At 37.3% G+C, this 27,505-nt stretch overlaps 1 protein-coding gene across 1 annotated transcript in view; it reads right to left on the bottom strand.

Moving 5' to 3' along the window:
- LOC137669632 (connector enhancer of kinase suppressor of ras 2-like) overlaps positions 1-27,505 on the bottom strand; it is a 196,367-nt gene that overhangs the window by 121,457 nt on the left and 47,405 nt on the right. Inside the window, exon 3 of the mRNA XM_068411826.1 lies at positions 3,037-3,200. Coding sequence (XP_068267927.1) covers positions 3,037-3,200 — 164 coding nt within the window. The remainder of the gene's footprint in view (positions 1-3,036; positions 3,201-27,505) is intronic.

The following is a 27,505-nucleotide window of genomic DNA, read 5'->3' as shown; positions in this document are numbered from 1 at the left end:
CTCTTGGTTTCCTGAAGCAACATAGCTGTTCTGCAGCTAAACTCATGACCAATGTGCAGCTGAATTCCTGATGCCTCATTGAGCCTAAGCTTACCTGAGAGATTTCTACAGTACATTGGAGACGCTTCTGTTTTAAGCGTTACACAACCCATCTAAGATGAGTGGAACATCCTGCTAATACTGCCTGGAAGAAATAGGTCACGTAACTTGGGCACTGCCAATTGCCAAACAGAAATCAATTAAGAAATCCATGCACAGGAAAAAAAAACAAAAACAAAAAATCAATGCTCATTGATATGGCCCAGTGAGTGGATGATATGCAGAGTACAAAGTAGCACTGACATACATTGATATAAACAGGAATGCAGCTATCTGTGATCCAGATAGGAAGAAAATACAGTGTGCATAGCATCGTGGGTGCTCTGGCAACATGGGACTGGGAACACAGACCATGCTGGGTGGGCCAAATGGAGGGATCGAGGGAGAGAACAGATTATTGCTCCTGCTGTTCCCACCCCTTCACATGTGGAAGTTTAGAGTAGATTGTTTGAACTGATGTTTCCCCTCAATTTTTTTCATAAGAAGCTTTGAAAAAAATTTTTTAAAGTGTATATATATCTAGCAATCTACAAAAATACTTACTTTGAACTCTGTGCACCCTGTCCATACAGACAAACACAAGCACAATGCATTAATGTATTGACATCTTACTGGTTGGGGCGTATTCTAGCTGCCCATGAACTGTATTAAGTTCGCTTATAATGAAACTCAGGAAATCAGGGGTAAAATTACATCCTCCTTAAGACATTCTGATTCAAATAATTTCTTATATATTAGCTCCTGTTTAGTGTCATAAGCAAAACACAGATACCCCTATACCCCCTTTTTAAAAAAATGCTTTTTAAATAAGGTTTTTCTTCTGTGTTTTTTTTGGTGTGTTTTTTTTTTTTTTTTTTTAAGACTAGCTAGTCTAAAACTCTGTTGCCATGATGAACTCCAACTCACAATTTTCACCAGTCACTTAACCAGCAGATTTTAGTGCAATATTCTATTACTGTTTCAAGATTTAGCACAGAATAAGAACACAATGGTAATTTTAGAAGTGTATTTCAGATGTTAATAAAGGCAGCATCATATCTCCCACCATTCAATTATTGTCATTATTTAAAAGAATTAAGAGAAATTCGTAATGATGCTTTTTGCTTACATAGATTAAAATTCTTACGAATTATTACAGATAGAAAATAGATGTTATAACTAGTATTGTAAAACTTTGACTTGTGACCCTAGCTCAGTAAGAAGCTGCAAGAACTGAGGAATGTGTTGTGCATAGCAGCAAGGGGAAATGTCAGAAGCAAGAGAATAGCCCCAAGAGCAGAGCCGCAGGCAGCGGGCTCACTCAGCAGAAAGCACACAGAATGGGCAGGAAGATAAAAAACTTAGAAGCAAGGAAAAAAAAAAGGCAGGCATTTTAGAGAGAGTGAGAAAGGAAGGGTTAGGGCTTAAAGGCAGGAGGCTAAATAAATGATACCAGGAGCTGGAAAATCCCCATCCTGCTTTAAAAGAAAAAATAAGGTCATGAGATGGCACAGTAAGAGATGAGCTGCACTACTGACCAGCAGCAGGGCCAGCATTTAAGAGGTACACTTTCTTGGTTTGAACAAGAAAAAATAATAATAAAAAAAATCAGCAAGGGTCCTCCTAATGGGCACACTTGGCTGAAGGGTGTTCTTTTTCCAGAGGAAACTTCTCGGGTCTGCTCTTTCTGACTAGTGTCAAGGCACAGCACTGCACTGCTCTTTAGATAACACAACGTAACATGGCGGGGTGTTTAGGTTCCTTTTATGTGGAAAACAATATTTCAGAGGAAACACTCTTGAGTTCAATTTTAGATGTTTCCAAAACACAAAAGTTTGAGTTATGGAGTATGAACCAGTTTACAGGTACGGCTGCATCAAGGCCAAAAGCATTTCTCTGATTTGACATCTATGTTATTCAGTTTGTAAGAGCAGATCTCAAGCTACATTGAGTGTATTTTATAATGAGAGGTACTTGCAAGCAGCACATGCATAATAAAAGGTACTTCATAGTGCTTTTTGCTGAGATCAAGTGCATTTTTCCCCACTTGTTTTCTATTTTACTGCTAAATGCCAGTTTCCTTGTTGGAGACAATTTATCATATCAAAATCCCACAGGGTAAGCCAGTTTGTGCAAAAGCAGAACTCCTGATAAAGAAGTAAAATACTGGGACTGTTGTATGTAATTTACCTATGCAATTTTACTATTTTACTTTTTTTTGTATTTTTAATATCCTTTCACCTGTTCATCTACACAAAGTTATTTTTTCTTTAGAAAGAAGTTAATACATTGCATTTCATCAGCTGTTAGGAATTAAATAACAGAGGAAAAAAGAATTTTCTGATATAAAATACTTTGTTAAGAGGCTAACTGAATTAATAACCTGTTATGTGAAACAACATTGTTCTTCCAAATTTGGATGCTTGCAGGTTGCTAAAAAAAATCCCCAAACTTTAAAATGACACACATGTCTGTATTTTAGATAAAGTCAATTTTATCATTTCAATCTTGTCTTAAAACTTGTTTTAAACAATCTTCCAGTCTAGTTAGCATTACCTTCTGGCTTCCTGGTACCATCCTTTTGAATGCTGGCATGGTTAAAGCACTCAGGTCTACTTGTTTTAGTCTAGTGTGGCAAATGTCAGTGAAATACGAGGGCATATGGCATATAATTACAGAACCATACGGCTGCCAGTAGCGATAGTCAACAGTATTTGAATGCAAGACCAAGAAAGTTGGAGGAAGAGCAATAAAAGACCATCATATACAATCACAAAATTGATATATATAGTTTCTTTACAGCTGAAATAAGCCTGTACACGTCTGCCCTTTAACGAAGCAAAGCCACTGTGCCTGTACAAGGCTAGAGCTGTAGAGTGCAGCCTACATTATTTTAGTTTTGGTTTGGAAATTTATAAACCCAGGTTATTAAGGTGAGTGATGCAAGAAATCACTTACCAATGCACATAGCAGATCAACTGCTTCCAGTATCAGTTCTTGGTGGCCAATGCGAGTGACTCCCAGTTCCTCAAGCTCTTGATGAGTGATGTGTAGCAGCTGTTCACCATTGATCTTTTCTCTTTCAAAATTTTTTATGTATTGTTGGAGGCAATCATCAAGGCCTATTTAGAAAAAGCCAACAACGCATATTCAGAGAATGGAGACAAACAATCATAATTCTGTAATTCACAAATATAGAAATTTCTTAGGAATAAAAGTATAATTCCTTGTTTGGATCCATTATGGAAAATGTGGAAAAAAATTATAATTTTACTTACATAGTATAGCACATACTACTAAAGAGAAAAATTTATATTACTGACATTATTTTCAACATTCTAAAAAATTTTAATACTGATTTTAAACTTTTGTTGTACTTACTAGGGAGGCAAGGGAAGGACAAAGAAGCACAGAGAGACATTACAGAAAACCTTTTTCTTATGAAGCCATGAAGACATAAATATAATTTTAGCTCATGATTAGGAGCTTGTTCTTCCTGGTATTTCTCTTGTAGGACTCTTCAAAGCCATACAGTGTGGCTATCACTGATTAGGAAGAGTGTGTTTCAGGCTCAGTAACCACCTACGCTAACTGCTACACACAGTGCCAATTTTTTTTTTTCAAGTCAAACTAGCCAACTTTCTGAAACTCAATAACACACAAATGGTTTTGTAACAAAACCTTTGATTAATACCATTTTGTATTTGTGCCCATGCACAAAGAACTATTCCATTTTGCCCTGAAACTTGATGTGGTAAGAATAACAGATTTGGTAGCTGCCACATTATTCTGTTTCTCAGACCAGAGAAGGGAATGATTAACCAAATTCCTCCAAATCCGTTTCAGAAGCACACATGCTTTAGGTTTCCAGCCAGAAGAATTAGTTGAACACAAGACTCTTCACTCTTGAAATCTACACGAGGGTCTGCAGAGTTCCCTCAAGGGCTCTGTCTAGAGTTGTACTAGATTCAAGGGAAACCTGATATGCATATGATTTTCTGGAGACCTACAAAAATTCAGCTTCAATAGTTTCATCAGCTAAGTAGAACACTTTCTCAATTATTTGTCCTACAGTGAAGCAAGTAAACCCAAGATCCATAAAAAGTACAAATATCCAGAAACCACAGAAATAACCAACTTGGGCATTTAAGGAAGGCAGGGCTTTGAAATAGCATGATTTCTACATGCAGGGGCTTTGAGCACCCGGGTGCAGTGGGAAGGTGTCCCTGCCCATGGCAGAGGGGTTGAAACTAGATGATCTTTAAGGTCCCTTCCAACCCAAACCATTCTGTGATTCTATGATTAAATACACATGAAGTTACCAGCATGGTTAACTTAAGGAGAAAATGTGTATGCAAGCACTAAGGAAACACAACGTACACAGAGAAAAGGGAAGCAACAGGCATATGAACGATGTTGTTCTCATTTGTCTGTTTAAAAGTGCTCACACATGCAATATAAACAGCAATAAAGCAAAAGTTAATGTTGTCTTCATTTCCTGGATTATTAATGTAAGGAAACAGATAATTCTAGCATGTACCTTAGTATCTTTTTAAAGAGAAATTTGTAGTTATTTTAACGTTTTTTGGATCACAAAGGTCCTTCTAAGTAACCAGATGATAGAGTTTGGCAATGATGAACAGAAATATATCCCTCTAAATTAGTACAGGAACACTAAATGAGTTAAACAAGAGGATGAAGGAAGTTCACTGAAAACATTAGAAAACTACATTACAATCTATTACTCCATTTATAAGCATGCCTTCTTAGATAATATTAAATTATTTAATTCAATCTAATAAAATTGGTCTATTTCATTGTAATAGAAAAATTATCTAAGCACATGACTAACATGCAACAGCCGGGCCTGACTGACTGCTGGGATTAGCTAGTGTCTGGAGATGAATTTCTAAAAGTTCTAGGAGGACTTGGTCAGAATAACTAAACCACCTGCTGGGGAAGGGAAAGCTTATGGAAACAGAAGTCAGAAAATGTGAAATTTAAAATTACTCTGTAGAAAAAAAATAGTTGATATTGTCCATATTTTTCTATTCTCAGGTTTTTAAGCAGAGTATCTGAGAAAAAGATCTGTCACCTTATGTTTGGCATGCTGAATATTACCACATTAAGTCTCAATTAACCCAACTTAATTCAGTTGAGATACAAGGACTGTGATGACACGAGAGTTGAATAAAACAAAACAATATATTTGTCTTCTGTTCCATGGATACAAGGGGACATATTGCAGTTTCCTTCAATTAACTTATATTTCAAAATTATTCAATTATTTAGTCTTTAAACTGATAGTCCTAAGTTATGTTATAGTGCTCACTTATCATTTATCAAGTAATGTGCACAGCTTTATAGTTACTTATACATATATCCAATACAAAGCTATGTTAGAGATATAAAATGTCATATTTTATGTTGTTATTCATAAGTATGAGATAGTTTGCTTTTTGTTTTTAACTAATACCTAAGTCTTTCCTCTGTTCTGGAATGATCTGCAAACAGGACCCTATTTCTCTGCATCTGCTCCTGCTTTTAAATGATTTAATGAATGATTTTATGTAAGTATTTCAGTTTGGATTGGTTGAAAACTGATCACTGCAAGTTCTGCATTTATTATTTAACATTTGAAATTCAGAGCTGTTACACATTTCTATTCCCTATTTGCTCAAGAACAATTCTTCGAAACAATTTCAGAGCAAATTCCAAAACCCGTGAATTCCAGATGTGCTTTTAGTGAATATTTGCCTAAAACTCACCAGAAAAAGTCACTGAAACTGATAGCAGAAATTAAATTATTTTGAACAAAAGTGAAGCAAATTATTTTAAAAATTTAGTATCATTGGCCACAAATAAGCATTGGTAGCATTCAGAAAGATTTAGAAAACACCAAATGAACATGACATTCTATGAAAACTGTGTAGCCAGATGTATTAAATGTGCCTTTGTGCCAGAGAGAATGCATGACAGAAGAGTAAAATATGAAATTTGTATTATTCATACTGCTCCGTAATAGCTCCCCAGGGCATCTTTAGAAGGCGTTTACTTCATAGTGCAAACAGTATGGCAGTTGACAACAGAATACAGAAATATATCATTAAAGGACCGGGCTGTCTCATAGCATGACAGCATCTAATAAATACACACACACACAAATATTTGTCCACTGCTCTCTGCTTTTCTGTCTATCCAGGAGCCAGGGTTTGTATTCCATTGTTCCTCTTCTTGCAATGTAAAATTGTGTGTTTGCTAAGTGTAAGGTGTTACAAAGCAAGAGTTTAGCTATCAGTAGTTTCATTGTTATCATGGCTATAATTGGTTTTAGCATGAAAATATCAAAGATGCAATTAGAAAGAGTACAGAATGAGATCATTTGACTCACCAAAGCCAAATGGAATATTTATTTCCTCAAGCCACTTAGGTCTCATTAGTGCTCTTTATGCAATTTTCTCAATATAATTTCTGTTTACAGATAAGACTTAAATTAGTTAAGATTCATAACTACAAAGAAGTAAGGGGCATTAACTCTGTTTTATACGTAAGTAAATAAAATTAAACCACTATTCCCAAGTTACCCAGTGTCAGATTTAGGCAAGAAACACAGAGGCTTGCAGTTCTGTTACTGCACATTCTTAATTTTTGGGGGGTACAGTTTGCACCTAACTGATATATGCTTCATACTGCAATAAATTAATTCCAGGAAAAGGATTTAAACATGCATGCTTCATTTCAAAGCTGAGACAACATCCATGATGCTATATTGTCTCTTTCCATTTTCAAGTAAAAGAAACCTTATTCCATCCACATGGACTAGGAAAACTTTTTCTCTATGTTCAAACAGTAGAGGAAAACGAGCATCTCTGACATGTTTACCGCAAACTATGATTTTGCAAATAAGGCGTGCAGTAAATTGCCTAAATTAAGAAAATACGAAAAAGAAAGGAGGCAGAAAAAAAGTTAGGGAGAAAGGGCAGGAAAATAAGAGCCAGTTAGCTTTAAAATGTTTATTTTATGAACTGCATAATTAAGAAAAAAGGGATCACTGAAACAACAAAGGAAACCAACATGTTATTAAAAAATTCTCCGTAGAGCTAAAATCAGATTGAAGTACTAACTCAGAGCCCACATTACAAAAGAGATGCTACATACTGGGGGCAATAAGACCCACTGAGATTAAAATGAATCTTTGCATTGATGTCAACAAACATCAGGTTTGTTTTACATTAAAAGCGCCAACGTAGTTGCCATGTTGTTACGTAAAGATCTGTCCCTTTTGCTCTGGCATTAGACAGGGATACTGAAAAAAATTATGATAAAACTAGCTGAAGGAAAAGCACAGGTTGTTGCCCTCTATGGAGGAAGTCAAATTATGCAGACAGGGCAGCTCTCACAGGGGAGAAACGTGGTGCCGATAACTTTGTCAAGTGTGATCCATCACAAAAGAAAAGCAATTTCTAAGTATAAAGTCTGTCATTTCCAGTTTTTCATAAATCTCTCCATAAATTACATTTATTCACTTCTCCCTTTTCATGTATTTTAATGGATTTTTGTTACTTATTGTAAACTATGCTGGTTTTGTAATCTATCCTAAAAATTCCTGATCAAATGATGGTTTTGTTCATACTACATCATTATTCCCAGGGGAAAATGTACGGCAGCTGGCTAGAAGAGAACACTGGCTGTGAAACGGAGGGGTTACGAGGAGGGCAGACAGGAAAGGTCCTTGCCAGTTCAGCTTGTCACAAACATGACTGCTCTCCCGAGGTGATTCTTCTGACAGAAGAGGGTATACAAAACGATACGCTCCGTTATAAAAATGCAACGTTGCTCATTCTGCTTTCAGGGTCTAGGATGAAAGAGAAGGCAAACAGCTCAGTGGAAATACATTGACCACTCCTGACTTCTGCGGTTCAGCGCTGATGCAGGGAAGTTTTGAGTCCACTAATAGCCACTTTGGCAAAGAAGTCAAAACCACTTTGATTAAGGGTCTGAGGAAGTATTTAACATTTTTCCTAATTAAAATAATTTTTAAAATAAAAAAGCTCATAGCAGAATACTAAAATCGCAATTGCACAAAGGCTGATACACAACAGCAAATTTGAGGTATAGATACAAGTGTCTGAAATCTGGGTCTAGAGGACAAAACCTGAAAGTCAACGGAATGATCTCGGTTAGTTAGGAAGGATTACGCATTGGTCTGCCAAGAGCAAATTAATATTCTTATTAATGTATCTCATTGACTAATAAAAGCTAGACAACAATCATATCTCTGTTGTTGCAGAATGGTGACTTGTGAAAATCAATAAATCAAAGTGAAATGGGGACAAAACCAATTTTCAAATGTTGTTGTGCTAGATGTTAGAGGGAATGCACTAAAGCTGCTGTGTCCTTCAACGAAGATAAATGCAGACGGTGACTGCAGTTTGTGAGGGCAGATATCTTGTATAATACGACCACAGCGCACAACAGGAACATGCCCGCGCCAGCACATGTGTCTCGGGAGTGTGAGCTGGGTTGCGAGCCACCAGGGTCATCTAATAATTCAAAAGAAAGCTGATTGTACTGAGTCTATCTCAGGGTGACAAGGATTTAAAAAAAAAAATTACAAACACTGCAAAGAAGGGAACAGAGAAGGTAAAAGACAACCAGAAACTGCGTGTGCTTTGAGAAAAGGCATAGAGAGGAAGACTGCTGAGTTAGGTTTGGAACTGTAAGAAAAGAACCATGGGTGGATTCCTGCTGGTTCTTGCACGTGACCTCGCACACGACCCTCCAAATAAACAGGACTGCACCCGAGACACCTCGCCCAGTTCCAGCAATGGCTTCTCTTCCTAGACAAAGCAACTTGTAAGTCCAGAAAACCAGCTATTCACTATTAGGAAAACAGGAAACTCATTTCTGTGATGGAAATTATCTAATTAATTGGGGAAGGCAGCACAAACTTCGGCTCCTGTCACAACCTTCAGTTTACTTATGCAGATCTGCTTAAATACATCCAATGTTTAACAGTGTCTACAGGCCCAGTCCAAGTAATATTAGTTACAGAAGACAAAAAGGTTGCGTTTAAAAAAAAAAATAAAAGGAATTTTCAATATAAAGCAATATTTAGCAGCTAGCTAGAACGATCTGGAAGAAATTGCCTGGTTGGCTAACAGAGAAGTGGAGAATGCGTGCCTTCTCCTAAACATAGCTTTACTGAATGCACACATCAATTCAGGGGTGTTCTTGATCAAAAACCCCTTTGATTTATTACATTGGGCTTAGGCACAGTGGATCTTTTCCAATTCTTATATGTAACAATGAAAATCTTCAGGTGGGTATTTTTTGTCAGTGATGTTAAAAGCTTTTTAAGAATCATTCAGTCCAAATAAAGAAAAGGCATAATCCTCAGGACCATGTTCACACTAAGCCGACTTTCAAATATCAACTATTTGTTCTTAAGCCCTTTCAGATGGAAAAAAAAAAACCTGTTTAGACTGCCTGGAGAAAAGGATCTTCACACCCCTACAATTCAGAAAGAGACAAAGAGAATGTGTTTGAAAACACTCTAAAACACCAGGCTTGGAGTGTTTCAGACCTAAACTTTCCTAAAGTTTAAAGTCTATCTAAAAACTAGAGTCTCATGCAGTATTTTGCATCTTCAAGCCTACTTGTTACAAACCTGATCTATAGCAATAGAGGAGCTAGATTACAAAATTTTGTCCAAAAGCTACATTAAAAATCACAAGTCATAGCATGAACGCACAAACACAGAAAGAATTAAGATTATTCCGAAAAAAAAATAATCCCTCAGTTCTTGGCATTATCTGACCTTTAAATGCTTGACTATGCAAGCATAATGTGTTTAAATGTTGCTTCTCGGATGAGTTTCCTCTGCGTCACTATAATATTCACACAGCTACAGATGGGTGTTTTAGATGCAAATACAGACAGACTTCTGCTACTTGAATTTACAGATCCATCATCTGCATTAATAGGAACTAGAGCAGGATGAGTGCTTTGAACGAGTGTTTCCCAGACACCAACCGACACCAAAAATGCTAACTTCCATTCCAGGCTTCAAAGTGGATCGGACTTTGCTGGATGTAAACTCTTTCACTTGTCTCAGACCTCTGGCTAAGGCTGTGCAGATCCACAAGTTACTTCTCTTGCTCCTATTCCCCTCTCCTGACAGAGCCAGGCTCCGCATCTGCCCCCTCAGAGCCCTCTGCAGACACGCTCAAGCGCCAGCATCCAGCCAGCACTGGGCTCTTGTCCAGCCAGAGCAGCTCTCCCACTCTTGGCCTTTCATTCAGAGGGCTCCCTTCTCCTCAGCTTCTCCCATCCTCATCCTTCAGCTACATCCCACCCACCAGCCAACGTCACTGGCTCAACAGTCCCAGTTACAAGTATCCTCTCACTCTCCTAATTCTTATCACAAAATCCTCAGTTTTTTCCCCTAGCAAAGTCCTGCATATCATCAACTCCATTTACTGCCAGCTTCCATTTCCAGATGTCACATTTTTTCTCCTTCCACACTGTCCCTATTCTTGTATTTCCTATGTGTGATTGAGGCCACTTCCTCGCCTCTGTCCCAGCAGGGAAGGAGTGTTACAAGAGCACAAGCTGGAGGGAGATGGAAGCTTCTGACATCAGTTCCTCTTCTCTCCCCAGAACATACAGAGCTTCACTTCAGTGACAAATCTCCTTGGCCACAAGAACCTTCTGTAAAAGGGACATAATCCTCAAGAAATGTAAAAATCCATAGCAAGTTCCTAAGCATATGATACTCTTCCCCCCGCCCCCCCTCCAAAGTGTCCTCCTCTGTGAATAAGGGCAAACATCACAGCCACTTCACCAAGAGTGCATGTCTGAGACACAAACCATCCTCCCAAATTCTATCCCATATGCAAAACCAATGGGAATACTACACCATCACTGTAATTTTTTTTTTATCATGGCCAAAGTAACAGGCTTTCCCACAGTCTCAGTGTCTATAACTACAACCTCTTTATGCCAACATTTTTCCAAGATAACTATATTATCAAGACAACAGCTGTGCTGAAATTATTAATATTTTAAGAGTTCAGAGCATCTGAGAAAGGTTTTGTAAGGGGATGTGTCAAGCAATATTAATAACAAATGAACAAACTGCTGCACTTATAAGATTTGATTTAATGATATGCCATCACCCTTAAATTGACATTCCTATATATGAAGTAAATTACTTAATAGAGTTTTGCCTTCATTACCTATGACTGAATAATAGGAAGCGAAGACATTCTAACTTTTTCCTCACAAACTGACAGGTGTTGTTGAGCTGTGGTATTATCACAGAAGTAATAAACAGCACTTTCAAGAAGCTTGCTGGAACTACACTTGACCTTAAAGATGTTCCTGGAAGAAAAGTGTCACACTCAGAGAGTGTATCACATTTTCAGACACAAGAGCATGCTCCTTGCTGTCACATTTCACGACAATCTTAACCTTGAGATATGTCACTGATGCTGTTACTGATGAATTTCCCACAAAAGTGATAAAACACAGAAGTGTCTTTATTAGCTCTCTATGCTAATAAAAATGTCTTTCCTTAGCCTCATTAATGTTCTCCTTGATAAAGATGTAACAACAGCCTCCAGTCATTTTTGGAGCAGCGTGGCTGAAGAATGACCTGGAAGTGCTAGCAAGCCTCTAAAAGCCAGCACATCCATACCTCCCATTTGATTATATGCTTCCACATTCCAGCGTGACTAAGATGAGAACACTTGGGTGATGGATCTGCCTCGTTGCATTTATTTTAAGAGAGAAATGCTTTGGCCAAATGCAAGACAAGTACTTCTATCTGTTTCCTGCACTGGATTCATGTAACACACTGTCTCAAAAAAGTAAAGCAGAGTTTGATGAGAATCTCTTCTGGCAGAAGTGCTGGTTCCAACTTAGAGCAGTACCCGTGTGCATCCTGCTCCTCGTGCTTCATACGACTCTGTGTGCAGCTATGTGGTGAACTGGGTCAGAAACTGCTCTATGTGAACTTCACTCCTTTTTCTTACCAGCTATTTTTAACTGGCACAAACGAGGTGGAATACAGCAGTGGATGAAAGAACAGTTTCTTATGCTGGCACCACTGCCAACATGCATACTTTGCAAGCTACACCATAAGAAAGCCACATCTGATAATTCTTTACTTAATTTTCTCTTTTATTTGCCGAGATTGCAAACTTATGATCAGCATCCACCCGTTGTTTCAGACATCCTGAAGTACATATTGAAATTTAAAAAAATGTTTAGAGATAGTTAAAAATATAAAATAAATTGGCAAGACCAAAAATAGATGCATATTTAGAAGAATCTTCAGCTACTCTTTTGATTTATACTCAAGCCAAAATGCAGAACCAGCATAATTAAATCCTTGAATCTCTTTACCCAGCCACAAAAGAGAAAATATCTCTGCGTGGTGACTGAAAATTCTGGTGGTGACTGAACATCTCTAGGATCAGTAATAACAGTTAGAAATAAAATCTACCCTGCATGCACAAGGGGTAGTGTTGCTTAAAAGAGGCGCATTGATGTGATCAGGTTTTGTATTCCTCCTTTTTGCAATAAGTACCAAAGGTTGTCTTCTCATCTGCCCGGATTGGAGGGCAGTGGTGTAGGTGATTCAGAGCCTCTTCCAGTTCTCCGTTTCCAAGAAGGTGTTTTTGCAGTAACCATTAAACTGTTGCCAAAGATGATGGGGGGAAAAAAAACACAACATAAAAACCAAAAAATTATAAACCAAATGAAAAATTACCAAAAAAAAAGGAACCATTCTTAGGTGGAAAGAAAAATCAAGTATCATTTCCTTCACTAGAGCCTAACCACATTGAGGTGAGTTTATTTCAGACCCCTGTTGTCTCCATTTTAGAAAGGTCAGAAATTCTAATAAGGAAGAAACAGCATTAACCGTGTTCTCATATACAAGGACTGATTTTAAAAGTAAAAGTACTAGAACACATAAATGTAACTGCAAGCTCCTTTCTCCAGCTTCTGAGGATTTATCCACCTTGCAATTCCCATGGAAAAGTCTTAATCACAGATTGACCTTCAAAAAACTACAGTTTGATATCATAGAAAACCAAATAAAACTATCATGCCAAACAAGTTTTTGTACAAGTTATAAAGAGATATGCCCCACTTGTTCCCATCTTAAATGCAAAGAAAAAATACAGGAGAGAGAGAGATAACAAGTCTGTCTGAGCTACTCAGAGAGAAAAAATAACTTGTTGGACAAAATTCATATAATTTAAGGCAGACATTTAAAGTTAGATGAAATGAATCCTGCCCTAAAAGTATCTCTGACGAGCTTGCAATAGGGCTCTACGTTAAATTTAGTTCATAAACATATTCAAAGACATCCAGGCATAGTGTCACAGATGCCTCAGAACAGTGGCTTCCCCGGCCAAAACACATATAAAGAAACTGGAATTTTCTGAGGCGTATCTACAACTGCAAAACGTTATCAAAGTCAACTTGTAACAGCACAGCCAGAATCCCCAGATCGCGTTCCTGTCAGCAAGTGCTAACACTTGCAAAGCTGAGTGGTGATAAGAGAGCTGACACAGAAGAATCAAACAAAAAGTGCTACAGATGTTGCTGTGCCAAAATACATTAATTCTTGTTCCGACTTCACTGACTTATTTTACTAAAAATCCTAGATATCAAAAGAGCAGCCAAATCCAGTATAGTCATTGACAGTGAAAAGCCCAAACAAAAAAGATTTCTGCTCAACACAATTTCTTCAGCAACTATGAGTCTATGACCTAATTCACAAGTCTTAGTTTGAACACCTGCAAGATACAAATCCTAGAAGTAGAAGGTGGCCTTGGCAATTCCTCACACAGTTCTTCACATAGTTGCCAAAAATCGCTGGGAAGCTGCTTTCGGATTGCTGCAAGAAATAAAGAAAAGGCCAGGATTTGATTTTTTTTCAGGGATCTTCAGAAGCTTTGGTGATAGCATCTGTTGGTCGACTACTTGGCAAAGGCTGTGGATCAGTTGATCTGGGGTTTCACACACATCCCTCTCATTCCTTTTATCTCAAGGAAACACTGAGGACATCGTGTGCAGCACCACAGCTCTTGTTTGCGTTGTCCTGTTAACTCTATAAAGCTGGATGATCTTAAATTAGGTTCTTTACTTAAGCAGTTTGGAGGAATTAGCTCTGGCAATCTGTGATTAGCTCAGTTAAAAGTCAGGTAGTTGTCAGGAATTGTCAATTAATTGACAGGAAATTCCCATACCAGGAATTCTTATTTTTATCGATACAAACTGTGTGAAATAAGCAAAAGTAGGCAAATGGGAAGAAATCACAGAAGAAAGAAATCAAACTGTAAATCCTACCGAAGAAAGCAGCTTCTCTCTTTCCTTACATTTACCTGTTTTTATTCTACGTATTTATGTTATGTGATGATGCCAGACAGATTTATTATAGCTGTTATTGGACAGAATGAGAGCTAGAAATTCTTATTCACTACCACTTTTCATGCAGTATCAGATTAAGATAGATTAAGTCTCTGGCTTCAACTACGTGATGAAAAATATTACTACATCTTAAATCACTATTATTTTGTGGTTTAATTCTGAATTCTAAATGTTTTGCTATTTGATCTGGCCATGGCTTATCCAAGATTAAAGACTTCTATGAAGTAACATGAAACTGGCAAGAATTTTGTCATATCTAAAGATATATATAGCCAAAAGTCCATGAATAAAATATGATTACAGCTCAATGTATAAAAAAATTTAAACTGCCCAGCAAAGCAATGAAATTATTGGTAATTCAGTACAAAAGAGTAAAATTAAGTGATTACAAACCATTTCAAAACCATAGGATATCATATACTCTGATGTTTGAAATATTACTTTTTAATATGCTTAAGATTAAATCTTTCACATGGCAGCATGCAAAAAGGGTTGTAGGTCAGGACTAGTGCCTGAGATTTAATTCTCCTTGACAAGGAAGCATCAGCGTGGAAGTACTACAGAGTTCCCACCTAGACCTGAACGCTGTCGCGGCGACAGAGCCCACGACCACCAAAGGATAACATGGGAGAACGAAAACACTGTTCTCAGACCATTCCTAGCTATTTTTTTGTTTTCCATAAGTAAACAGGTGCAGATTTTTTCTCAAGACATCAGACAAGGAGTAAGAGATACATAATAGAAATGCACCAGTAATAAGAGCTGTCCATAAAACCTCTGAATAGCGCTGCTGGTGAAAAGGTAAATGTATTAACTCACTGACAACACAGACCTGACAACCCGGAGCAATGCACTCTATTAACTGAGCATTATTAACTTTAATTAATTAAATTAATTCTATGTCAGCAAAAGTAGCACAATATGAAATGATGTTTCTGGGGACATTCGTCATGGCTTCTCAGGGAGCAGGTTGCTGCAGTAGTCCAGCCACCATTCCCAGTAAAGTCTCAAAGAAGAAAAGTCTCTTCTGGTTTACTCTGCTTTATTTTTCATAAATAAAATTCAGATTTTATTTATGAAAATAAATAAAGGAGAAAACTTTCATTTATTTTCATAAAATAAAAGAGAACTAAACATGGAAAGACATGAGAGGTTAGTCAGCTCCTTAAGTCACACTTGGGAAGTGGTTTGCTCCTGTAACCACACTTTCCTACTGCACCTGATAGCACAGTCCCAGGCTGCGACACACAGACACGCTTTAGACATCAGCTTCTGGTCTTGGAGCAGAACCCTGAACCTCGAGCAGGAGCAAGTTATGCAAACAGTAACACAGAAACAATAAGTTACTGGGAAAGGTGAGTATACAAATAAATTAAACACATGTTTCTGTATAAAATAAAATAGTTGTGACAAGAAAAAAAAGCAGGGAAGTGAGACTGAGACAACACAAAAAGGTCAGAGTAGTGAACTAGATGGGACTTTCATATATACAAAACATTTTGTCTTTAAATCATTATGTGATTAGCTTTTTCTAAACTGCCATTTTTCTGAACTTCTAGAAATATGACATGAAACAAAGATATAGGATATTGCTAATTGACAGCGAAAATGCGTAGTGTCATCTATCGCTGCAATTCTTTTTTCCTGTGATATCACTCGGTAGATTAATGGGTAAATCTGGCCGCTCCAATCTCTTCCAGCAAATATGGAAAAAGCTCAGTGCATCCTGAATCCAAGAGATTTTCTCTTTCCAACTTTTACATATTAGTAAAAGCAAAAAGACAACTTGAAAAGCTTTTACGTGAGTGTTATAATACCTAATTTATAAAGGAAACGTTGCCATTTATATCAAAGGGTTTCAGCCCACAACTAATGATTAAGTGCTCACAAACAGGCTATAGTAGAGGTGTTGCAGACTCAAAGTGCTGGAGGAGCAGGGCTACTTGGAGGAATTCCTTACACAACTGGCTGTGGCATATTCAATCAAAAGAGCAGGCAAAGAGCAAATGTAATTGGTTGTTAATTGTACAATATGAAAATGCATGTAATTATTTTACGTATTTTACATATAAGGTATATTATGATTCTTGCTTTTAAATGCTTTAAAGGTATCTACTTTAGACAAGACAGCTCTACCATCATATCCCTCGCTAGCTCATGGGCTCTGTAATTAAGAATTTAAAGTGTTTCAGAAACAAAAAGAAGGTGTCACTTTGATCTCAAACACGGTAGCTGTTTAAGACTGAATTTGGATATTTCCTTTACTATCCTTTTGTCAGATAACAAGTTACATTCTCAAATGTAGTTTAAGTAACTTGATAATGTAGATTAGTTGACAGTACTACTCATAGTGTTTCTTTTCCCTAAAAATATATAAATGAGACTGAAAAAATTCAAATTACAATGACATTTAATATATGTCTAACGATGCTATTTGTTCACTATGACCAATTTGCAAATCCTAACTTAAAAAACACATCAGGTACCTGCAAACATGCTAAAAATGATTTATAAAAATTGAATGCCCTTGACTTACTTTAGTCATTTTCAGGACAGGATGAAAAATTAGTATTTCCTCTAGAGGGCTTCAGGGTCTATATTATTTCACAAGTCATCTGAGTTATATTGCACTAAGTGACTGCACTACTAAAGGTCAGAAAGGCTCATTGCTATTCTGATTGCTCCTGCTTTGGGAAAAAGAAAATCACTATTAGTTAAGTGCAGAGATAGCACTGATCATGGCTAGCGTCCTCACTTTCCAATACCACTCTAAGAAACCAATAAATGAGAGGGAGACTGGTTATATGATTATTTTTACTAGAAATGCTAAAGTTAATTAATTTTTTACTTTGTTTTTTCTTGGAATATTCCTTCCTATGGAGAACTAGTCCTTTTTCTAAAGATTATCTGAATTCCACACTAATATTAATTTAGAATTTAACAAGACATTCTAAAGCAACGCATATAGGAAACTCATATACAAGACAAAATATTATTTTAATTTTTCTCTAAGTTTGTATTGTGATAATCTTGCTAACCAAGTTCCTGATTCAAAGAATTTATACACTAAGAGAAAATTTAACTAAAGTTCAAGACTTCAAATTTGATCACTTTACTGTCTCAATGTTTCCATGTCTGCCACCAGAAATCCTAGCCCTGAGCAGCCGAGATAGTTTTGCACTATATTCTGCCTGTTTCCTTCTCTATTCTTTTGCAAAACTTGTACTTTATATGTCTGTCTTACTGCTGAGCCACTATGTTATTCACTATGTCTCAGCAGCTCTTACTTTTCAAGTATCTGATGTCTCAACCATGCTTCTAAAGATGATGTATTTCTCATCTTTTCAAATAGAAAATGTCACTAAAGGTGCAGTTCCATAATGGGCTTAAGCCAATTTCAGACCATGCTACTGCCAAAAGAGGCACCAACTTTTCCTCCCCCCTCCTCTTCTATTGGCATTAGTAATTTTCTGGCAGCACAGTGAATCAGATCAGCCTGTTTCAGCAAACTGAAGGTGAAGTGTGCAGAAGGTGAAGGGAAGCTCAACCTTTTTTGTCACCAGCCTGTGAAACAACTTTGGTTTGAAAAAAGCAGACATTTTCTGCTCGTCTGCCTCTCGCTGCTTGCTGCTACCTCCAAATGTCTCTGTGGCTGCATGTTGAGCTAAACTGGGGAACTGATCCATCTGAACAATAGCCCAGAAAAAAATAGAAGAAAAAAGGTTATTGTTTGGCAGGTGAATATTCTCCAGTCCAGTTTACAATACAGGCACAGAAAGCAGAGGCAGCATTCCCAGGAGACAGGGCAAGGAGAAGCTGCAGAGACACAAGAAGCATGGAGGTAGAGGCAAGTGCATGGAGCAACAGCCATTTAAACCAGGACAGCCACAAAGTTGTTTGATCAACTACATCTACATGAAACAGCTCGGAAAGGAAAGATTATTCTAATGTACAAGACCCTACATCAGCTTACTACAGGAAAATTTTAAAATGTATTACTAACACAGAGCACAACAAATGAGTCTTTTTCCAACAGGCATGAATTGTTTTAGTCCCAAGTGTCTCTGCTGGGACTGGTGGTCCTTTTTATACAAAAAAGATGAAGGAAAGGAGAAGGAAACTGAAGACTGTCAATGAAACTAAGATGGTAGAAAGTTAACTTTGATATGTTGCACTAGGAATTAAGAAATCATCAGTTAAATCCTTGAGAGTTACAGGAAATCTTAAGATGTATCTTATGTTTAATTTTATAACTAAAACAGCAGTCTGATTGTATAACTCACCAAATCAAGCATATTTGATTTTAAAATAGAAATCTAATTAGATTTATCTCCAATTTGATGTTTGTCAGATGATTGCAGTCTGACTGGGATTACTGGGCACAGAGCTATTTGAAAAATAATCTTTTTATTAATTCTGCTCTGATCATGGAGGGTCCTATTCTTGGTACCAGTCATATTTAATATAGGAAGCACTACAGTGATGATTTGTGTGAGTATGGCCTTGATCCAACAAAGAACTTAAGTACCTGCCTCGCTTCCCCTCCAACTGATTTGCACAGGAATATTCACATGATTCAAATCAAACTTAAGTGCATTGTTGGAGCAGAGCCAGAGTGCACTGAACATTTCATGACTGAGCCCATGATGACCAAAGGTTTGGAGATGGTCCCATTCCATTTCACAGATCGAAATACATGTCTCTGGGGAAGGACATCACACAGAAAATTTATACCTCACTTAAAGCTTCCTCCATTTTGGAAAATCCTCTACAAGAATTAACGTCTCCCATGATACTTACTGGTATACATGTGTGCTAATTTCCTCAGTAAAGATACATTTTGGTAGCATATTTGTGTTTTCCGATACTTACAATTGATGTCTCTTCCACTCTAGGATAGGCAGCGACATGACTTAACACCTACTTGTAACGAAATAATATTCCTTTCAATACTAGTAGTTTGTTGGTTCCAGAAAGAGATAACCACTAAACAAAATTTCTCATTCTGTCTCGTCATCTATATGTTGTCTTCCTCTGTCATAATCTTTTAATAATACTTTGAGTAATTTATTATAAAACCCTTTAAAATCGTACATAAATATTAGCTTAATCACGAAAACACTATATAACCTTTTAGGAACTCCAAGTCATGGCTTTTTAATTGACTGAGAGAAAAATCAGGAAATAGGAAACACGAGAATACTGGTCACATTCAACAAAGTGAATATACTGATCACGAGAAGACGATGAGAAAAAATTCCCCCAGACCATGACTGATGGGTTGGGTCAGCCCTGAAGAACTACAGCCAATGAGGAGCCAAGAGAAGTGCAAGTGGCCTGTTTTACACTTTTCAGTGCTTTACCAAGGGACATAAGCATGAGATACAGAGCTGAAAGAAATTGCTATTTCCATTTTCCCTAGACAAGTCTCTTTTTGCAAGGTCAGATTGGTATGTACACGGAGTCTGAATTGAAACCAAAGAGATTTAGCTCTACATATGGAAAGACAAAAGGTCAAAACAAAGCTGCTTTTTCAAGGACTGAAGGAAAAATCCTTGGAGACCAGAGTGACAACTGATAGTACTTAAATGAATGTTCTCTTCGCCAGTTTTATTAAGCACGTTCAGACATCCATCTCTCCTTTTAGAGCCAGGAGGACACCATTTTATCAGTACCAGTGGTTATTGCCACCAAACAGCTGTATAAGTAGCACTAGAGGAGTTTGGAACATGAAATTCTAGCACAAAACTGTCTCTGACAAAAATGCATACACAATGCACAAAACCAATCTTCCAACTTCAGTCTTAGAGCACCAGTAAACGTCATCACCTCAAGGACACCAGTGTTTTGTGTGTAAGCTGAGATACAGAGAACACTGAGCTACATATCGATGTTTTAGATGAGGACTGAACGTGCCATATGGATATTGTCAGGGCAAAAAGATGATCTATTTCTGGTTGTCTGTGACACACAGGTATCCAAATCATAACAGATGCAAACTCTTACTCATGCTACTCACTCAAAGACAGAAGAACAGAGTACCTGTTCACTGTGCTGGCAGAAAAGGTGTCCCACAATATTGATACACTTTCAGTATATCTCCTTTAGGTCTAGTAGACCCATTGAAGTGGTCAACCACATGTTTGAACAAGCAGTTCCACAATGTAGCTTATCAGGGGACAAGTTAAGGCATTTTTTTGCCTCTTTCCAGTTATAAGTGCCTAATCAAACCCTAAATTTTGTTGAACTGGTCTGATAAGGACGATCTCTATGCCACTTAGGTTCTATTAAAAAAAATTTTAGAAACAATGTGATAACTAGGCTGAAAACAACATGTAATGAGCTTATTTTGCATGTTGGAAAACTCATGTTTCATTCTGAAACAGGTTGTTACATCTTGCTACTACAAACTTGGCAGTTGTGCTGTATTTTGGATATACTGTGAACACATTTTGATTTGATTCTGGCAGGCTCCCAGTTAAGCTGAATTACAATGAATGCCAACACATTACAATTTCTTTCAGTAAACACAAGCTCCAGTTTTAGGCAAACAGCCATATGCCATGTTCTCGCAGTGTTCATTTTTAACCCAAAGAGCTGAATTTAGCCGTTGCTTATGAAGAAAAAAAAGACAGTCAATGGAACTCCTGTATTCAAAAAACTGAATTTGTATCAGTGTCACAGAAAGATCTGTGTGAAACTGCACTGTACAGCTATACTAACAGGGGAAAGGTAATTCCATTTCCAAGGACTAGAAACAGAGGTGAGAGTAGGAAGGTGATACCTCCCATTCTCTCATTTTTTTTCTGTTTGCTTGAGTCAAGAGGATTGAATAGCAGCTACTCAAACCATCAATTGCTGCTGTATGGAGACACATAAGCATGCCAGTTTGAGGAGTGTTTTCAGACTGAAGTAAATTCCCTTTGAGAATATTGAAATTTAGTTTAGAGGGAATCTTAGAATTTTAGTTAAAAATGCATGAAGATGAAGCAAGCTAGGTAGGGGCATGGCCAGAGCTCACCCCTTGTTAGGGATCTCATTTCTCACTATGAATATGTATGTGACATGAAATTCCAGTCAACTGAATATGTAGTTCCACAAGCTTCTCTGAACACTGTTTCTGTTCAAAGTCTAATATTGATCAAAATATTCCCAATACTTCATCATTTCTGCAAGACAGTTCTGACAAAACTCCTCAGATAAGCAGTGACAGGCAGAAGCACTGTGAGTGGATAGGTCTTTTGTTAATCTCTTTAAACCTAGCAGAAATGACAACACTCTTCTTTGAAACCTGACAAAAAGCAATGGGAGAACTCAAATTCACCTAAAGGAGAAAAAAAAAATTCATAGACTGCATCACGCTTCCACAGTTACAATCACCTTCCTGGTGACAAAGGTGGTGGTGCTGGACTCCAGCTCTCACCTGCACATTCTGGTCCCCTCTTGCATCCACACTCACAGCTGCTAAGCTGTGCAGTGAGTTGTAAGAGTTCACCAATGTATGGGTGAGAAGCAGCTTTTTAACCCTGTTGTAGAGCAGCATATAGCCAGGATAAGGACAGAACCGCTGCTATCTGTGACGGCACAGCATTAGATCAGCTTAAACTGACAGGGAACCTGCACCACTGGGTGCCTGGTGCAGAGCTGCTGCATTTGCAGCCTCATTTCCAGAGACACTCCAATGTCAGCTCTGGCTTCTTAGCATACAAATCCTCAAGGAGCACAGATATATAAACCTAAAATACATATTATTACTATACATATTATTATATGTGTTATGAATAATAATACAGCCTTATGTAGCACTTTTTTGTTAGCAAAGCTCAGAGCTCACTATAATTCCCTATTTCACAGGTAGGAAAACTGAACTAAAGTGATGTAAAGCAATTTTCATGAAATCACACTGAAGAGCAGTGGGAGAACTAGAAGCAAACCCCACGTCTTTTCAGGGTTTTCATGCATGGGCTTAATTAACTGGGAAAAATTAGAATCTTCTCTAACCAGAAGTGAAAGGGAGCACACACACTACCTAATCCTCCACCAAAATCTTCATGGTCTCTGAGAGAATAAAGGAAAATTTATGACGTACACTTTGCCCTTTGTTTTTTGAAAATAATTTTTCAATATTTGCAATAAGCACTGTTCAAGCAGCGTTTTCCTCTAACGCATTTTAGTTCACAAGTGTTCATATTCAAAATAAATTCAACCAAGTATTGTAAACGAGACATGGAAAATTACATCCACTTGGTCAACCACATCTTTATCACATTCTTCACGCCAAAAAATTCAAGTGACTCTGTATTATCTATTCACACACTCTGTCGCTTGCTCTTCAACTCTACTTGTTTTCCCACATATCTCGTGTTCATTTTGCAAATGCTATCTTAACACCCTTGTCTTTTTTGGTTTAGTCCTCCGTACTCCCATTTCTTAATCTTGGTACCTCTGGTTTTAGACTACCCTTCTGCTTATTCCATTTGCATCCTGCAATGTCAGCTCTAACTCCTATTTCCTAACCTGCAATTTCTGTTATCATTTCTACTAATGTGCAGCTGAGTGGCTGCTGAGAGCACAGTAATGATGCAGACATATTACAATTTGCAGCCTATTCCTTTTGCAGTCCACTCTGTTGCCTTCTAAACAATTTTAATTCCACTCTGCAATGTGGCATTCCCATTTTTCTCCCCACAAAACAGCATGCCAATGCTATGCCAAAATTCATCCCTTTCAAAAGCTTTGTTAACAAGTTACTAAAACAAAAATAATAAATTCTATTTTATATTTCTCCTAAATTTAGTTGTGCCCTAGCATAAAAATTTTCTCAGTCCTTGTTTTTCAATTATTTTAACCCCAAGTGTTCTCATAATTCTCCTACAACCAGTTCTCTTACTGCAGTAAATCTGCAGGACTCTATCTCTGCATGGTTTCAATCTCTGAGCACTAGATGGGTCAACAGAAGAGTCAGCTTCCAACTGCAGCACAAAATCTCTGAGAAATTTCAGGAGGAAGCACAGCTATGACCTCTCAAAAAGATATGAAGCATTTCACCCTTGTTTCCATACCTGAAAACCAAAACAGACTACAATGTGAGCAGACTCTAGTTTCTGTCTCATTTCAGTCAGCAGAGCAGATAAGCTGCTGCTTCAGTTCTAGTGCCTTCTTAACCATGCACCTTGATAAGAAACAGCTCATTTTCAACTTGTACACCCACCCCTAGTGCAAGTTCACTCTTTTCAGAAGTGCAAGCAAGATCACGACTATTTATGTGACAGACTGTAATGTGTTTAAGAGCATCAGACCTCAGCTGAAAGGCTCTTCATTCCACATTCCTCTTCCAGGAAGACTTGCAAGATTTCACCCTGCTCACAGACACTGAATGCTAAAAACGTGAGCAAGGGCTGCTTAGAACTTCTTAGACAAATTTTATTTGTGTGCTGCTGGATTTGCAGCTATACCTTGAACATAAAGGTAGAAACTGATTAAAAGTTCCCTCAAATTTACCTTTATCTCCCATTTCAGTTCCATTTTGTAAAGTCTAGTTATCTCTCACGCACACAAATACCTTTTTTCGTTCACTCTTACTCTCATTATTCTTTAATTACTCTGTCCTTTTTGATCTTAAGCACTCCTTGCTTCCCTCTCTCTTGAAAAACATCAAGTCTCTCTGGGAATCCACCTCCAAACTCTTTATAGCTCCTCCACCACCTTACCTTCCAAGTCTCATGGTATATTTTCTCTTCCTCCTGCACACTTTTCCTTTCTTCTGGCTTTTTAAAAATTGGCTTCTTTCACATTCCATCAAAACTGCTCCCTTTCATTTTCATAGCTGTAGCAGGCAGAGTGTGCTCATGAAACACATTAACAATAAACTTAAAAGGCTGTGTCAATAAAAAGACTGAAATATTGTCTGAAAAGACCTGTAGACTTCTAGAAATGGAATGAAATACAGTAATATAACAGGTCATGCCAACAGGGAACTATTAACACATCACTGCTCCTGTGTGGAGAGTCACCGGTTAGAGGAGAGGGGGGAAAAAAAAAAGGGGAAAAGTGAAGAACCCGAGTACTCTAGTGACTGAGAGATGGCTTCCTGACAGCAATAAGTTGGGCTGTGAGGAAGGGAAGTAAAATCTTAAGTGAACTGGGAGATACATTTTCAATATTTTAATATACTCATATTAAAATTAGTCAAATATCTATGGCAATTTCCTCCTTTTCTATTGTAAATCTGTCAAAATTTCCTTAATAATCATCTTTATTACTGCTAAGCAAGACCATGCTTGCTTAGACTTTGCCACAAACGTAAATGACTTGAAGTGCACTCTAAAAGCTGATTGTCTTCATCATTTTATATTTGCTCTTTTTATTTTAAAAGTCTGGAATGCCATATTGGATTCTCTTTAAACCCAGAGCCCACAAGATGTGTTACCCATCCACATTTTTTCTGCATGTTCTAGTACCTCCTTCCCTAAACAACACTAGCATCTAGAGTAGCCCAAACAGGGGAAAAGATGCATCTTACTCTCCCATCCATTAACAGAATGGTTAGATGCAGAATCATGTTGCTTCATTATTTTGTCTAAAAGGTTGCGAAATTTAATTCTTTATTTGACAATAAGATCTTTAAGTTCAAAATCAAACCAGTAGAGCAACTTTATCACAGCAGCACTCAGAAAAATTACAGTAATTGCTTCTAGATGTTTTATGCAGTGCATCCTGCTCCATCAGCATTTTTACTTTCTCATTTTCCAGAAAAACCTCAAAAATTTAGATTTTCTGCTCAACTCATTGCAATTCTGATTTAAATTCAAGATTTATCAGAAATTGCTGGGTTTACATCTAAGAAACTTCTTTGGAAAAAATGAGGAAGCACTGAGGATGTGACAACAGAATCTCAAGTGTTCCTGACCAACAGTTTTTTCTTTATGATAGACCTATACACAAAAAAATAATAAAGCGGAGTTGTATATAACAAGTGGGGTGTCCCATAGGGACAGTTCTGTTTTCTGGCTACATCTGCTCATACAAGCTTTCATAAGAATTATCCTTTGCCTTGTCAAGTTTCAAGTGCCTTAGGAGATGTTTAATTCACTGCCACTGAAATTAGCATATATGCAACTACCAGTGCAAGTTGCTAGCATAATTTCTGGGTTAACCAGGCACTTTTCACGTCACATTATATTAATACAGTGTAAAATTGAGCATTGTCACATTTATCAATTTTATCAGATTACCAAAGTTATCACATTTTTCTAACAAGCTTGCAGCACTTGTTATACAACACAAAATGATCTGCTATTACCTCAGACTTTATTGAACTTTAATATGCTTTTTTTCAGGCCTGTGAAACTTGGTAATGTTTATAGTCTTAATCATTGTGCACAAACACATTAACAAAAGCAGACCTGAAAATGCAAAACCATTTGCTTGAGCGTGCAGCTTTGCCATGGAAGAAAATACATACCTAAGGCTTCAGTGAGTAAAGAACAAGAATTGGAGGAATTAACCAAGTATGCATGTTAATAATTAGAAGGTTGGGGGTTGTTTTGCTTTGTTTTTTACAACAGTAAAAGTTAGGAGCTATGTAAAGGTGATTTCAAAATTTAGTTGTTTGGGTTTTTTTGTGTGTTTTTTTGTTTGTTTGGTTGGGTTTTTTTAAACCTGTTGATCCTCAGGTCTTCCACACTAAAAAATAATCAGTACACAAACTCTTGTAGATTTGGCTGCTGGGTTATCATCTCACACTTGAGGTTTTGTTGTGTTTTGTGGGTGTTTTGTTTGTTTTGTTTTTAGAGCTTTTAGAATTATTTTAGTAGAACAGTTTGTAACAATTTCTTATTGTCCACCAATTTATTACACAAACTGTCTGCTAACACTTCCATTTCAGACAATGCTCCAGACACATTTCCTATAAAGAATATCCTCTTGATCTCCTCTAGTAATGAGTTATTTATTTTACATTACATTTTCAACTCAGCAGACAAAAGACAAATGATGTTATGTATAATACAGTTTAACAGAGGAGCATATAATGCTCAAATTAGGCAATTACTTGTAGAACGCTTGTGATGAATACTGCACTTAAACTCAATCACACTCTTTTTTTCAATATTTTTCCTGTGCTGTGTACAGGCCCCAGCTTCCTAAATGGATGTGGATATCCAAGTACTGAAATGAATCATTAGCAGACAAATTAAACTTGTTATCAAAATGCAACTCTATTGTTAACAGATGAAAAATGAGTGGATCAAATTACTGCAGCAGGAAAATCTAATAACAGCTCATCTGTGACCTGTCATCTTGTGCCACAGCACTTAATTCATAGTAACATATACTCACCCATTATTTTGTACCTGCATGTATTTTTATATCTCTAAAGTAATCTCAGGGTTCAGCTATGCAACTTAATTGCTGAATTAGTGGTTTCCAGGGAACATGCTATCAGAGTAATAGGCTGAAGGAAAAGAGGGAAGCTGGGAACCTTCTCAGCAAAGCATGAGATAGGTACTTTCAGGGTTTGAACATGAAAAGATAGGGGGGAAAAAAAGAGCCTAAAATTCAGTCAAGACATTCCCACCTCTATGCTGAGCTTATTTTATGATTCTTTGTCCTAACGATAGAACTAAGAGAGAGGAAGGAGACAGAGACTGAAGCAATAGCACACAAGTTCTCCATATTACCAATCTCAGCTGTTTAAAGGTTTCTAAATTTTGCTTTAAATATCAAGACGTGTATGCCTCATATCAATACTTGATAGAGAGCAAGTCAATCTCCAGTGAACCCATACAGTAACGACCTCCCTAAAATGGTCCTGCTTTTCAGCAGTCTCTTGAAATTTGACTTTTCCAGCAAGCAAGGAGAATCTTACTTTTAGACAGAAATTTTGCAAACCAAAGCATTGAGCTTTTTGCTCGCTAGGTCTCAGAGGTTTTGCAGGTAATATTCTGAAGTAATATGAGGTGTAACAGAATGTGGAAAC

Source organism: Nyctibius grandis, chromosome 13 (assembly GCF_013368605.1).
Source record: "Nyctibius grandis isolate bNycGra1 chromosome 13, bNycGra1.pri, whole genome shotgun sequence".
NCBI classification, from domain to species: Eukaryota; Metazoa; Chordata; class Aves; order Nyctibiiformes; family Nyctibiidae; genus Nyctibius; species Nyctibius grandis.
The sequence above is the reverse complement of the archived record's forward strand: the minus strand, read 5'-3'. Positions and strand labels throughout refer to the sequence as shown.